Below are 16,489 nucleotides of genomic sequence, written 5' to 3'. Positions count from 1 at the left end.
CGAATCCATGGCTTTAAATGGCATACCGTTGCCAGTTCATATATGACATGATTTTTGAATCACATGGTAGTACATAAACTCATAGGTAAAAAAAGTTATAGATGGCCCACCCACTATAAAGGTATTTGTTAAGGAAGTAATGTGAGTAATATATATTATAAAAATGGTACTTACACAATCATATGATAACAGACGGCCTTAAAGCCCCTGGGCCGTTCTAGGAAATTGTAAAATTTAGATTGAAATCGACGGCAGCACGCGTCGCGTCGCGTGGCGCGGTAGCTGATGGGTTTGCCGAGTAGCGACATCCGCGGCGTCGCCAGCCGGTCGCCCGCGCCGCCGCGTTTACACTCACTGTAGACAATATTCTTATATTAGATAAGTTTAGGATACGGATGGAACGCTCTTTTTAAAATTAGAATGTTATTGAAATATTAATTTATTACAAAAAAAAAAAAAATATTCTTTTTTAGATACTAATAAGAATACTATGAAACGTCAAAAGTTAAGTGTCCATAAATTACACAAAAAAATATTAAATATCTCTAAGTATAAAATATACTATATTTTGAATTTCGAATATTTCTAAGAAAGGTATCGTTTTAAATTTTGTATTAAGTGTATATTAAATCTATGTTCACGTTTCAGTAAAGGTTAGTTTTTGTTCTGGTACAAAATACATGGCAAGTATTTTATAGACTCTTTCATAAAACTTAGGGTAGATTTTTGGGTAATGCTTAAACGGCGACATACAAATATTTTACCAAAACAACATGATGAATGCGATGCCCTCTAACCTGTCGGACATCAATTTAGTGCGTGGGCATCTTATAAATAAAGTAGCTCTTAATAAATTAAATAGTTATAGTAGCAGAATATTTCTTGTCAAGCGAGGGCACGTGGAATGGCTATGGCTTTTTAAGATAATATGTAATTTAAATCGAAACTAAAAGGCCCCTTTAAATTTTATTTTAAAGATTAAAATTACTTAATTTTTTTTAAGTTGAAATATTATATATATACTATTTGATATGGGTACAAAAATAGTTTTACACAGAATATAAATAAATGCTCATGCCCATTTACGAAAACCAAATTCTCCGCCCTAAAAAACCCTAATTTAGATGCTTCCTACTTTGCGCCATTGTATTTGATGTCGTATTTTTATCATAATATGTAGACAGCGGTTCGTTGACGTGCGGCTCGTTGAAACACTCCCTTCATCAATGTTTTCGTTGTTTTAACAATTGTTTGTTACAACTCGAAAAACGGGTTTTCGTACATTATAATATATTGCTGTATGTAGCAAAATGAAAATTAGAATGTGTATTTTTCTTTTTATTGTCGTGGGACTGGCATAAATCCTGTATATATAACAATTTACTACAATGTATAAGTTGTAAAAGTTGGCCTTATCAGGTAGTAGTTATTGCTATATATTCAAAACCTAGAAATGTCTTGCACAGAAAAAAACTTTGATTAACGGATTCAATCAGTAAGTAAATAAACTGCTTTCAACTGCTAAGGCAGTGGAAAGTAGTTCTAATAGTTTCAAAAGATAAAAATACTTATACTAGTCGTGCACGTTAAGAATATACCTCAAAATATAATAAACAAGCAGAGCCAAGCTTAAGAAACGATTTGAAGCGAATATAAAAAAGCGATTAGTTGTAATAGTCAAGATTTCAAATTGAATTAATTTCTTATAGGGCGTGGGAGACGGTTTTTATGAAGCTTGCATGCGGTTAATACTTTTGGTTTTGTGTGTTCTATTTTGAATGTAAAACCAATTAGCTAGAAATAGTAAATGTTTTCTAGTAACCTCGTGATTGATAGACGTCTATGAAACGTTTTTTGTGTATTAATTATTTGTATTCGTATGTAAGGATAAATCAAATAAGTAAAATTGACACAGTTTTATATGTATGGTATGTCATCGAAAATAAAGTTGTAGTATATAACATTTAGAAGTATTGTGAAAAAACAGAAAATTGCTTTTTTAAATTAGTTTTTTTTTAAATTTCGTCGTAATTTAAATAAACACAACTTTAGGATAAAATATATAATTATAAATCAAAATATTAAAAATAAGGGTTCTGAAAGTAAATAATTTTTTCATTTGCAAATTTGATAATATATAGATAATAAAGTTAAAAACGTATTTCCTTAATTAAAATATTTTTATATTCAAAGTATACAACTTCAGGTCTAACTCATATAGGTCAGGTGTCATTGAAAGTTTTTTAGAAAGCGAACTTCTTTGTTGGTTACACTAGTGTACTCAAGTTAAGTAATTTTATTTGATAACAAGCGCTCTTGTTTGCGTTCAGTTTATTTTCTTAATCTATGCATATACATTTCTAGAGCTTCTTTACGATTCAATGAGTCGGAAGCAGTTGAAATATTTTTCTCAAGCATGCGTCGGAAATGTAATGTGAACTATTGAAAAACAAGAACTATCAATAGCTCCAGCAACTTCAAAGAAATTAAGAAATGTAAAATTGATTTAGGCAGTTTTAAACAAAAAAAACTGACAGATGTTTTTTCTTCAAAATTTAAGTTTATAATTCTACATTTAGATATTTTTCTCCCCGATGAAAAAATAAAAAAAAATAAGTTTACTTTTCAACAAGATTTAAAGAATGTAAAATAATTTTATATTATACAAAAAGTTTCGTGGCTTATTTTTTTTATGAGATGTAAATGCGATAACGCAGGCCGGCGCCATGGATGTCGACCTTGACGCGGGGACTGCGGGGCTGGGTCTACACTCAAACCCCTCTACCATTCAGAGGGGTGTAGCAGCCCTGCACACGCCCTTAAGATGGGCCTTTGGGGTTCGCCAAGGCATTCAACCCATAGGACCCAGGATTATTCAACATAAACCTCCATCAAGACCTGCGGTTCCAGGCATCTCGAGTCCGAACCCCATTCTTAGACCACCGGCCAGTATACAGTCAACCCCTGACTTTTCCCTCAATCGCTCAGCAGCCTCCTTCTACAGAAGGAGACCATTTCACGCCAGGCCTCCTCACTTCCTAGCATGGCCAATATAATACCCGGTAAAGTGAGGTCCGGCCATTGGGCCGGTAATCGATCATTGGATCGATTCCAGGTCATGACGTTCCCTGGTCCCTCTCAGTTCGTGGCTTAGTTGATATATGAATTGATTTATTCATTTGACCTGGCTCATAAAGAAAACTGACAAGTGAAACAGAGAAAAGCGGAGCCATTACAACGAATTCAAAAACATACTAATATTCCAAACATATTAGTTAAGTAAAGATAGTCATGGTAAAAAGTTTCAGTTCCATCCCAGAAGATATTAAAAATCTTGTACGAGCCAAAGCTGTACATTTTGCTCACTCAGGCTATCTTAGAATTATAAGCGTGATGATCCCTATGTACGTGCCAAGGTTCGTACATTCTTGCTCGTTTACAAGCTTGACAAATTCCTATGTTTGTACGTGCCATGGATGTACATTTCGATCACTTATAAGCGTGACGATTTCCCAAATCGTCGGAGTTACACCCCGAGAGCATAGCCAGACGTAGGCACTCTCTTTGACTGTTAAATTGTATTCATTCGGTATATAGCAATTAGCACGTCATTATTTCGCTCATATTCTATTGTAACACGCGAGTGGTAAATATAGAGTAAATCAATAAATCTCTATTATTTGAAGCATCCCGTTGACCCAGGAACCGTACATTTTGGTCCTTCGAGCTATCCGGGAATAGCGGGTCTTTCGCGTTCAGTTGATCGCGTTCGCGTTTTACTCCGTTTTCCTGAAGATCGGCGCCGTGGAAAAACATCCCACTGCTGGTTCGTTGGGTCATCAAGCAAATCAAATACCATCATCCGCATCAATAGAAAAGAGGAGAGCAACGTTTTTAAGGATCCAGACTAGTCCAAATATATCGGCGTCCTTTCAACCTAGAACAAGGCGACGGACGTCAATCTTCAACGGAGAGAGGTAAACTGCAGTAAGCCCTCTCCCAACTTTTTCAAGAATCCAGACGGATCAATATATATCGGCGTCCTTTCAACCGAGAACAAGGCGACGGACGTCAAGCGCAACATAGAGAGGCAAGCGACAGCGGTCGGTACAGTAAGTCCTTTCCAATTGTTTGAGCGCATAAAATTTGATAAATATTAGATTTATAGCATAATAACTGCAATCCCTTTCGAATAGGGGCACGTTATACAGCACTTTTAAACAACATTTATTGTTGACTGGGGCATCTTATTGGATACAATAAATCATTATGGATAAATTATACCAAGACCAACTAAGAGTATGGGGGGATATTCAGAAATTAACAAATAACTACAAAAAGGACGGAGCAGATAGAAAAAGAAATCCCGACTACTTTCAAAGTCGACTGTTGCATTTGGAGGAATTATGGAACAAATTTCAATGCAACCATGACCGTATGCTTATAGAATATAGCCAGGATCATAAGTACTTTCAGGAAATGGAATATGAACAAAGCCAGGGATCATACCACTCAATAAAGGAAACATTGAGTCAGGCCTACCAGGACATTTTACTAAGAATGGAAAAGCCTAAGGCCAGCACTAGCGTTAGCGAGTTCGAGGAGCAAGGAACGTCTGAAAGACAAGAATCGGCCCAGCAACAACAAGGGTTTGGTATTAATACTATCAAGCAGAAGGGGTATTCCCAAAGGATTAAGGATCTGCTCTGCAAGCAGGAGGCATTTTTTAGGTCCTCCGATCACCGTTCAATTGAATGTGATATAGACTCCATTACGGAAAAATGGGAACTCGTGGCAGAATTAGAGGAAATGAGGTCGCGTTGGGACGCGATTTATAATAATCACATAGAAATAGACGCCGAGCTCGCGGGAACTTTCCCCGAATATCAAGAAAAATATTACGAACAGGGAGCCATATATAGGCGCAAAAGGAAGGAGATAAATAACAAATTGCACTCTATCACTCCAAATGAAAAATTAACTCCCCGTATAGAAATACCTATATTTAACGGCAGTTTTGAAAAATGGGTATCATTCCGGGACTTATTTGAACAAGTTATCCACAAAAATTCAACCCTCTCTAACGCAGAAAAAATGCAATATTTAAAATCAAAATTAAGAGAGGAACCAGAGAGGCTTATAAATCAATTGCAAGTTAGCAACGAGAATTATGACGCATGTTGGAAAATTATCACAAATAGATATGACAACAAAAAACATATTTTAACATCGTATCTAAATAGTTTTATGCAGCTTCCAAAGATTGAAAAGGACAACCTGGGGCAAATTAAAAGACTTCACGATGTCACTTTGGAATGCTTGAATGGGCTCAAAAATTTGGGGATTTGTGTAGAGCATTGGGATACCATTATAGTTCATATTCTGTCTCAAAAACTAGATTACGACACCTATCAAGCATATATTGCATCACTAAAGCATCCAAAAGAGTTACCAGTGCTTAAAGATTTAATTGATTTCCTGGAAAAAACATTTACTGCCTTGGAAACAACAAGCAACAAACCTCAGCAGAGTCTTGTTACAAAACATCAATATCGGTCTAATAATAAGCCGATCAACAATAAATTCGTGTCATCGCAAGTGAGTAATCGAGGCCATAACAATATTGTTAAAAACACGTACTGTAAAATATGCAAAACAGCTAATCATGTCACGTTTAATTGTAAATCTTTTATAGCTATGAATCATAGAGAAAGGCTTGATACAGTTTTAGCATTACAGATATGTACTAATTGTTTATGTGACCACGATGTCAAGGATTGTGTTTCACAAATCAGATGCAGAGTTTGTTATCAGAAGCATAATACAAGGTTACATAATGCATTAAATAGTTCGAATTCACCTAATCGCCCGTCTACAAACAGGCTTCAATATCAAAATAGTAATTATACGAGGGAGCATTCAAAAAGGGTACATACGGCATCTAAGGATTTTTCAGAAGTCCTCTTAGCTACCGCAAAAATTAAAGTGTTAGGGGTTAATGGAAAGCCTTACCTCATGCGCGCACTTATTGACCAGGGGTCTCAAATATCAATAATTAGCGAAAAGGCAGCACAGTTGTTGAAACTAAAGAGGGAAGGCTGCAATGGTGTTATCTCAGGAGTGGGGGAAAACACACAACGAATCAAGGGTCAGGTTACATTGACCTGTACTTCTATCCATACTAACTATACACTAAAAACAAGAGTTTTTATCATGAATAATTTAGTACACAAATTGCCAAATAACTCCTTTAATATGCCGTCATGGCCATATATCAAAGACATCGAATTGGCAGATCCCGAATTTAACAGAAGTAGTCAAGTAGACATATTATTTGGGGCCGATGTCTACGCCCAAATTATGATGAGTGGAATATTAAGAGGGGAAAATCTTTCACAACCAATAGCACAACAGACACGATTTGGATGGATCTTATGTGGAAAACTTAAGTCATATCAATGCAACATAATACTAAATAACACTGAAGATTTACAGAAATTTTGGGAAATAGAAGACATTGAAGAGTCCCCATCCGTCGTGTCCTCTGAAGACCAATATTGTCTTGAGTTGTATAAGAAAACAACACTGCGCCAAGCAAATGGAAAGTACAAGGTTCGACTTCCGCTAAAAGATAATTTTAAGGAAAGTTTAGGTCTGTCCAAACCAATGGCGGTAGCACAATTTCACAGCCTGGAACGGAAATTAGCGAAACAGCCAAAAACTGCAAGGCAATATAAGGATTTTATAAATGAGTATAAAGACTTAGGGCATATGTCTTTCATAGAAAACAAGGGTCCGGAGATTGGGTATTACTTACCTCATCATTGTGTTACCCGGGAACATTCGGAAACTACAAAGCTGCGTGTTGTATTCAATGGATCAGCAAAGACATCAACGGGACTTAGTTTAAACGACGTAATGTATACAGGTCCCAACCTACAACAAGACTTACAATCCCTTATATTAAAGTGGAGAAGATTCCGATATGTATACACCGCAGACGTGGAGAAAATGTTTAGAAATATTGACATTTTTGAGTGCGATCGGAAAATGCAAAGAATTATTTGGCGAAATTCACAAGGTCGACCGTTACAGGAATATGAATTGACAACCGTAACGTATGGCACAAAAGCGGCGCCCTTTTTAGCCATGATGACTTTAAAACAGCTAGCTATGGATGAAAGACCTCGGTTTCCACGGGCAGCGGAAATCACAGAGCAGGCATTTTATACAGATGACTTAATATATGGGGCCCATTCTATAGAAGAAGGATGCAGCATGGTAACGGAGTTACAGGATTTGTTGCAGTCAGGGGGTTTTACTTTAAGAAAATGGGCTTCCAATGAACCAAGAATACTGAAAGAGATTTCGGAAAAAATTAACCGAGATCAAAACCAGCAAATATTTACGTTTAAAGGAGATCTTATTTCAAAAACATTAGGGGTATACTGGAACCCGAAAGAAGACTGCTTTATGTTTCAATCGTCATTTGATTTCTCGAATAAGACGACCAAAAGAGCGCTTCTATCAGATATATCGAAGCTGTTTGACCCACTGGGTTGGTTAGCTCCTGCAATTACAGCTATGAAAATAATTTTTCAAGAAGTATGGAAGCAAAACATTAAGTGGGATGATCAAATCCCTACTTCTATTTTGAAAAAATGGAAGCAATTTAAAGAAGAAATAGAACTAAGTATTTCTAAAATAAGGATCCCGAGGTGGTTGCAAACTAGTCCGGACAGCACATTAGAGCTACATGGATTTTGTGATGCATCAAATAAAGCATATGCCGCAGTTATTTACTGTCGAATAAACAACAAGGTTTCATTGGTGGCAGCCAAAACAAAATTGGTACCCGTTAAAGGAAAAATCTCTATTCCGAGAGGTGAATTATGTGGAGCGGTTTTATTAACAAAGCTGTTTAATAAAGTTAAAGCATGTTTAGGGTATAATAAAATTAAATGTTACGGTTGGACGGATTCCATGGTAACCTTGGGGTGGATACAGGGACAGCCTGAGAAATGGAAGCCATTTGTAAGCAACAGAGTCAAGCAAATTGTTCAAGATATGCCGTCAAACACGTGGCGCTATGTTAAATCAGAGGAAAACCCCGCAGACTGCGCCAGTCGTGGTATTTCCGTCAAACAACTTGAAATGCACTCTTTATGGTGGAATGGTCCATCATGGCTTCCTTTATATAGGAATGACAAGGAAACTCAGTCATATTTTACGAAGGAAGAAGAAAAAAATCAATATTTAGTTAATATAGTACAAGGTACAGATAACACAGTAAAGGGAATAATACAAAACTGCAGTAGTTTCTCACGGGCAATCAGGATAGTTGCTTGGATATTACGGCTTTTACCAAGAAATAAGGATAAAAGGGAACGATACCTTACATTAGCTGAAGTCAAGGAAGCGAAACGGAAGATAATTCGCAACGTACAAGAAGACGACTTCTTCTATGAGATAGAAAAGTTGAGAAGAAAGGAGAGCATTAATAAAAGTACACTAATTGCATTGAATCCATATCTTGGACAGGATGGCCTTCTTCGTGTGGGGGGAAGGTTGCGAAATGCCTTCATTAGTAAAGACATGCAACATCCCATTATAATTTCACATGCTGGTAGGCTGACTGACTTAATAATAGACCAAGCGCATAAGCTTACCTTTCATGGCGGCCCTCGCCTAACATTATCACTTATCAGACAGAAGTACTGGATTGTGGGCGGTAATAGAGCAGTAAAGAGGCAATTGAGATTATGTGTAACATGTGTTAAAAACAACCCTCGGATGCAATATCAAATAATGGGCGACTTGCCCGAAGCTCGGTGTAATCCGGCGCGACCCTTTAAGCATACTGGAGTTGACTTCACGGGATATATCCTAATAAAAAGTAGCAAAGGACGAGGAATCAAGTGCACAAAAGGTTACATAGCCGTATTTATATGCATGGCTACAAAGGCAGTGCATTTAGAAGTAGTATCTGATTTAACCACCTCGGCCTTTTTAGCAGCATTGAAAAGAATGGCGGCCCGAAGAGGGACTCCGGAACATATTTATAGTGATAATGGCACAAATTTTATTGGTGCCAATCGTGTACTTGACTCCGGGTATGACGAATTAAAACGAGTATTCGCAGAAGAACAATTTGCCACCACAATTACGGATATGGAAATAAACTGGCATTTCAATGCACCTGCATGGCCCTCTGCTGGCGGATTATGGGAAGCAGCTGTTAAAAGCTTAAAGGCTCATACAAAGAAGGTAATCGGGGATCAAAAATTCACATATGAAGAACTTTCGACACTCGTAGCGCAGTTAGAAACCTGTTTAAATACTAGGCCTCTATGTCCAATTTCAGAAGATCCGGAGGATATTAATTTTCTAACACCAGCTCATTTCTTAACTGGGGGCCCTACACTTTCATTATTGCCCACCGAAAATGACTTAAGAACGAGATGGTACTTAGTGGAGAAAACTTTCCAAGACATATGGAAGAGGTGGCAATCGGAATACTTGCCTACATTGACATCTCGAAGTAAATGGCAAAAACCACGAGAAAACTTAAAATTACAAGACTTGGTCGCTATTCACGACGCGAATATTCCTCCCGGAAAATGGGCTATGGGCAGAGTTGTAGAATTACATCCAGGCACTGATAATATCGTCAGAGTAGTTTCGCTAAAGACAAAGAACGGAGTAATCAAACGGCCAATTGTCAAATTAAGTCCCTTGCCAGTGCAGAACAGCAGTAAAGAAGCAGCCGAAAACGAATCAAACATATCTGCAAAACCACGGCCCATACTACGAAAGGGTCTCGGTAACGTTTTAGCGATAATGCTTTCGTTTATATTTTTTTTAACATACGTATCAGCTACGCATCCGGAAAATTATAATATAAGTACATTCAACAATAATAAGGGGTTATACTTAGACAAAATAAGTAATATGCAATTAATTCAGGAAAAATGGAGAATCGTTGTCTACTATGACATGAAACCCTATTGGGAAGGTGAAAAGGCATTCGAACAATATTATAAAACTTTACAAGGCATGTGTTCTGCCCTCGATGAAAAAACACATTGCGAAATTACTATGAATCAATTACGTCATAGCTTCGAGGAACTCAAATACTACGATCAGGTGTTGCTTACGCAGCACCCGGGCACGCGCTCGAAGCGGCGTCGGCGCGGCCTTATCAACGGTGTCGGATACGCGGCACACTCCTTATTCGGAGTATTGGACGAATCATTCGCTGAACAATATCAAAAGGATATCTCTTTAGTTAAAGAGAATGAGCAGCATTTGGCAAACCTGTGGAAAAATCAGACATCAGTTCTGGAAGCGGAGTACAATCTCATGAAGCGGTCAGAGGAAGAAAATTATAATTTACGAAAATTAATAAATCGACACGCAAATGAAGTTAAGAAGGCAATTACTACTCAAGTCACTGAAATCAATAGACTAGAGCGCATTACTCAGTTTACTCTTGACAGCATTTCAGCAACAAACGTACTTGCTAATTTAAGGAATATGCAGGAGTATCTGATTGACACCATCACCGATATTTACCATGGTCGATTTAATTTTCACCTTATTTCGTCGGAACAATTACGCAGGGAATTAAATATAATATCCAATCATATTTCAACAGATCTTTCTTTGCCAATTAATAATAGTCAAAAACAATTTGGCAATATATATAAATTTTTAAGAGTTAAGGCAAGGATGCTTTATGAGCAATTAATATTGGAAATCTCGGTTCCGCTTGTCAGCCGAGATGGTTTTGAAATCTATAATGTGATTTCTGTTCCTTATAAGAGTGACGCACTTACGATGGTCAAAATTGTCCCTATTTCAGATCTCGTCGCAATAAACAAAGAAAAAAATTCATACATACAGATGTCAGAAAATGAATTGCTATCAAGTTGTGATTATTATTCCGATATTTATTATTGTAACCTACCTAAACTGTTTTATAATATGAAACCAGAAGATAGCTTATGTAAGACAGGAATGAAAAAGCAATGTCAGTTTGAGAAAATGCCATGCGATAACGAGTGGATTGACCTGAATAAAAAGAATACATATTTATACTTTTGTTGTGATCGGTGTCCATTACATATTATGTGTGGCGATCAAATTTCTGCAGAACAATTAAATACGACTGGATTAATAAGCATAGGTCATGGTTGCATGTTACGCAACAAGAAAGGTGTCATTTATGCTCATAACGAGTATCAGAATGTGCTCAAGACTGGACCAATGGTTTATTCGCCTTATATGGATTCAATTAATAATATGATAAATGTGTCCTTATCCTCGGATGTTATTGAAAATTCAAAAAACAACTACACAATTAATAGTCTTGATAAAATAGGCACGGATCTGGAAGATATGCGAAAGGAGGCTCCCATAATTAGTAGTGTGACATTTCACGACGTACATCAGTATATTGCCTTATACTCTATTTTGGGCATCTTCGTCGTGGTAGGAGCGATTCTATTGTTGCGGAGGTTTCGTCGAGCAGGTACGGTAGCACCTGTCCAGCAGATACCATCTGGCCAAGCAACAATTCCAATACAGAAAACAATTGATGGGCAGCAGGAGACGTCGATAGCGGCATTGGCAGCAGCAGTGGCAGCCAGTCTCGCAATGGGCTCTACAGAACCCACCCGGGACCGGACTCCGATAGGTCTTAGTGTTAGTGATAGTGCCGTGGATTGGTGTAGGAAGTGTTAGCATAAGTTTAGAGACTTTAAATACCTCCTAGAGACTATTAAGCACGTAATGGATTCATCTTGTAAAGCACTACATATTCATCTTGCACTTTTTGCCTGGGGGAGTATGTACGAGCCAAAGCTGTACATTTTGCTCACTCAGGCTATCTTAGAATTATAAGCGTGATGATCCCTATGTACGTGCCAAGGTTCGTACATTCTTGCTCGTTTACAAGCTTGACAAATTCCTATGTTTGTACGTGCCATGGATGTACATTTCGATCACTTATAAGCGTGACGATTTCCCAAATCGTCGGAGTTACACCCCGAGAGCATAGCCAGACGTAGGCACTCTCTTTGACTGTTAAATTGTATTCATTCGGTATATAGCAATTAGCACGTCATTATTTCGCTCATATTCTATTGTAACACGCGAGTGGTAAATATAGAGTAAATCAATAAATCTCTATTATTTGAAGCATCCCGTTGACCCAGGAACCGTACAAATCTGATAAAGACAAAACGAGAAAATGAGGCATTTCTCAAAATGTTTTGAAAAAAAAAACATCAGAATAACCAAACTAAACAACTGAGGAGAGATATCAAAAAACATACACACTTCAATAAAGAGATACCTAAACCAATTAACTTCTGATAGTTCTACCAACTACTCCGTCTGGAAAGTGATAGAAAATATTAAAAAACCTACAACACATATTCCTCCCTTACGAGAGTCAAATGGGCCTTATATTGACTTCAATATGTTCAATATGTGGAAAGTTGCGGAAGTTATAATGATTCTCAAGCCAGGACAGCCACACGAAGTAACGTCTTACAGGCCAATCTGTTACCTGTTATAGCAAACTATTTGAGAAACTCTTTCTCAAACGTCTTAACCCTATTATTGCAAAAATGCAGCTTCTACCGGATTAGCAATTTGGTTTTAGAACACAAGAACAGAGTGTCTTCCCTTTAATAGAGACTGCAAGAAGTGTTATTGGCACATCGTCTTGTTAAAAATCCTTATTAGTAAATAAGTTTAGACTTAAATTATTTATTAGTCTTCAATTAGGCTAGATCGTAAAGTTTTATGTCTTTGTAGACATATCCTCCTGTATTTTTAAATTATTTTTCTTCTTAGTTCAAACGGAAATTCAAATTGAATTAGTGTGGAAATGGTAACTTAACTTAAAATAATAAAAGTACTTAATTTTTTTTTAAATAATCACATCCAACAGTTTTACATTGTAAAAGTGAGTATATTTTTTTGTCTTAAGGGGAAAATAATGAAAGTAGTTAAAACTTAACCTATAAGTCATAACTCAACAAACTTTAAATATTACTGAAATAGTTTGTATTAGTGGCGCGGCGCAGGTGCCTTGCAAAGTTTGTGCATTTGTGATAGGCGAGGCGTCATCTCGGCGCGCTTGTGTTCGAGGTGGGAAACCTCGACTAAAACAATAATATGTAAACAAATCAATTGAAGATAATGGAATTGTTGCCAAGCGTTACTGTTTACTGACGTCGAAAATCTTCAAAGTTTATATTCTTAACCTATGTGAAATGTTAGAAAATATCATTTTAAATATGAATCTAATTTTACTGTTGTAACTAGACTACATGTATACTATATCGTAACAAACCTTTTGATATAGTAATTTCACCACACAAATAAATTGTTTTTTCTCTTACAATAGGTCTCTTCTACATGACATAATTTAAGAGAGTTTCCCAAAGCTAAAATCATCTCGTATAAATGTAAGCACGTGGCATTAACTTTTACATAAAAAGATTAGTGAGTTATATAGTTTATAACACACAAGAAACACATGCGTAAAAAGTTCTTTTATAGTTAACGTAAAACAATGCAATAAAATGTGTATTCTCATTGTGAGAGATAATAAACTCCAAAGTGCTGGGTTCAATATTTTTCCTTTATATTTTTTGACAAGTACATTTCATTTCATTATATTGAATATATAAGAATGTTAGAGAACAATGTGAACTATATATATACCTACTTCTCTAGCACAGTTAGTAATTTTGCTGGGCTCGAATACTCGAAACCAAGATATAGTTGTTGTAACGTTTTATCTGTTTTAGTCTTAATTTGTTTGACAAATTCATAATATATTAACATGTATAGTAACACAAAATTTACTGTTATCCAAGAGACAAAGCATGGATAACTTATTTATTGCGACAACAAGCTTATTGTTTATTTAAAGATGACTTGGTTACAATGTCAACGTGACGCAAAATTGAGTTCTCAAACTCAAGTTTCCCGTGATGTCATTTTGAATTATTCGCGCTGCTATGAATATATATAACGTATTTAACTGTGATAATTATCTTATATATGAGATTTCCCACCTTACGTGTCACTTTATGTCATTCTCTTAGGTGATATTTACCGAACAAAGTTGTAAGATATATGTTGTAGGTATGAAATAACGCAAACGAATGACGCTCTAAAATACGTTACAATAAAATTTAATATGATTTCTTAACTATAAATCCTTATTTAAATTGTATATACCATAGAGACAAAAAATCTGTAGATTTTTATGTATACACAAGAAAAAAGGAACAATTAATAGGGAAAATGTTTTAAGTGTTGACGTATTGTAGTGTCGTAGCCTAGTACTACGAACATTATTACGCCCACACAAGTTATCTGCTAGTGGTTACGACTGTACCGCAAATTGGAACATATTAACTGAATCGTTTAGATATGATTAAATATGATGCTTGCCATGTAACTTCGTTAAATAATTGCATTTATTATTGTTTATTACATTTTTATCATAGACGTACATTGGCTATTAAATTGAGTAAATTAGTCGATTCTGTTAACAATAGCAAAATAATGAATGATCGGATGTAATTTAATTTGAATTTATCTGGAATTATATTGGCTTAAGTAGAGTGGTAGACTTATGTACCATTATCGAATTAATTTAAAGAACAAACAAACGCGAGGTAAATTAAAGATGGTCTACTTTAAATTGGCATCACTTAATACCTCTCAAAAATATAGTAACATATAACAAACAGAAAAATGTATATATATAAATATATGTATTTATGTGTGATTCATGTAGCGATGTAGATAAAAAATTAGATTGGTGTGGGTAAGAATATTTAAGAATAAAGCTCGACTCTCAACTTAATTGACGATACACGTAAATGTATAATATAGACAAATGCTCGGGATGGAACGGACGACTTAGTCCCTTTGAGAATTACGTAAAATAATATGAAAATTCTGGAAATAGTAATTATTATGCATAGGTAGAGAAATTATAATTTGACTTTGTGTTATACGTATGAGTAGTATATGTTTCTTTATTATTGAACCAAACATAATAACTCATGAATTATTCTTCAGTTCAATTCAGCTTCAGTCTAAATCCAAAAACGATTAGTTTTTTCTTACTACGTATTTAAAAGGAGGTATCAAACGTAATTTTTTATATTTTTTCTGATTCACACAGTTATGGAACCATTATGGATTATTTTAATGTATTGGTATAATTTAGATTACTTACATAAAACATAATCACAAACATTGTAGTGCTCTAAATTTCTAAACTAGGGATAAAATTTTTGCACATAAGAAATATTTACAAAAGGTCTAAATAGAGGAAAGTGTATTTGAGAAAAATCGAACTTTTAGAAATGTCAGTTGTGTTAGTAAAAGTATTAAGAAACGTTAGCCTAGAAACACAAAAAAAATCAGCATTATAAATATAACTTTGCTCTATCAGTTACACATACAGTAGGTATATTATTCGAGGAATATAATAGTATTTTATTAAAAAATAATGGAAGAAGGATATGTTCATTATTGAAACTAAGTAGGAACTACAGCAACTCATATTAAATTTTTAAAAATAAGTGTAGTGTTACTACGTTTGTCTAATTAATAATCAAGAAGAAAACTGTATTACCTATGTCGAATAGCATCTTCGTGTACCCGAACGCGCCGTGTTGATTTCATTTTCACCTAAACATTTATAAATATGCCAATAAATATTAAGTAAACAGTGGTTTAAGATAAGGTTTTTCTTTGAATAGAAACTCTATTTTTTTACGCAAATTTCACGCCTGTGTTTAAAGTTGAACCTTTTGTGTACCTGACATGAAAATGTTAGTTATAAAATGGGGATTAAATATTCTCGAGGGGATCAAAGACAATTCGAGTAGTGTTATCATGTATAGTTTTGAATTGTGTAAGGAGAATACTTAACGAAAACTTGCGGCGGCGCAGTTGATCTAAATATAATGCCGTTATTAAACCCATGTAATTTAATGCGAAAAATCTCTTGAACCCAACACGACTACGCTTAATAGTAAACTATCGATCCAGATTGCCGAAGGGCACACAGAGCGACATTTACAGATCATTGTAAGCATTAACTCGTAAAGTGATTGCTTACCAATAGTAAAGGCATCTCATAAGGTGCATAGAAACAGCCATGCTACAATATTCATTCATATTTTTAAGCAAAAACGATTTAATACTGTCAGAAACACTGTAAAAAATCTATACATACCTTAAATTTTACAGCCAATCTAAATAACTGAAAACTGGCATCCATAAATATTTACATTCCTTTATGTCATATAAAGTGTAAGTTAAGGAATAGTGAGTGAGCACGGAGTTGTCGCGATCGTAATATTGCATCGAAACGTGGAGTGCGCGGCGCGTGGCGAGCGGCCCCGGAGCGCCGGCATAATACCCGCCGAGGGGCGGCAGTGCG

At 35.7% G+C, this 16,489-nt stretch overlaps 2 protein-coding genes across 2 annotated transcripts in view; one reads left to right on the top strand and one right to left on the bottom strand.

The window, feature by feature from the left end:
- The window catches only part of LOC123715938 (potassium voltage-gated channel subfamily KQT member 1), a 39,862-nt gene extending 23,373 nt beyond the window's left edge, over positions 1-16,489 (bottom strand). The window contains exons 1-3 of the mRNA XM_045671320.1: positions 16,283-16,489; positions 15,677-15,732; positions 175-354 (exon numbers count right to left, since the gene is read on the bottom strand). Of these exons, the coding sequence (XP_045527276.1) occupies positions 175-354; positions 15,677-15,732; positions 16,283-16,327 (281 nt within the window). The 5' untranslated portion in view covers positions 16,328-16,489. The remainder of the gene's footprint in view (positions 1-174; positions 355-15,676; positions 15,733-16,282) is intronic.
- LOC123715939 lies at positions 8,639-11,937 on the top strand. Its single transcript, XM_045671321.1, has 2 exons — positions 8,639-9,267; positions 9,365-11,937. The coding sequence occupies exon 2, from the start codon at positions 9,628-9,630 to the stop codon at positions 11,743-11,745; it is 2,118 nt and encodes a 705-aa protein (XP_045527277.1). The 5' UTR covers positions 8,639-9,267; positions 9,365-9,627; the 3' UTR covers positions 11,746-11,937.

The sequence above is a fragment of the Pieris brassicae genome, chromosome 11, assembly GCF_905147105.1.
Source record: "Pieris brassicae chromosome 11, ilPieBrab1.1, whole genome shotgun sequence".
NCBI lineage: Eukaryota > Metazoa > Arthropoda > Insecta > Lepidoptera > Pieridae > Pieris > Pieris brassicae.
Note: the sequence above shows the minus strand (reverse complement) of the source record. Positions and strands in the feature narration are given on the sequence as shown.

Bases quoted from the DNA above. Each gene is read 5' to 3' on its own strand.
- LOC123715939 (XM_045671321.1), top strand. From the start codon at position 9,628: ATGGGCAGAGTTGTAGAATTACATCCAGGCACTGATAATATCGTCAGA.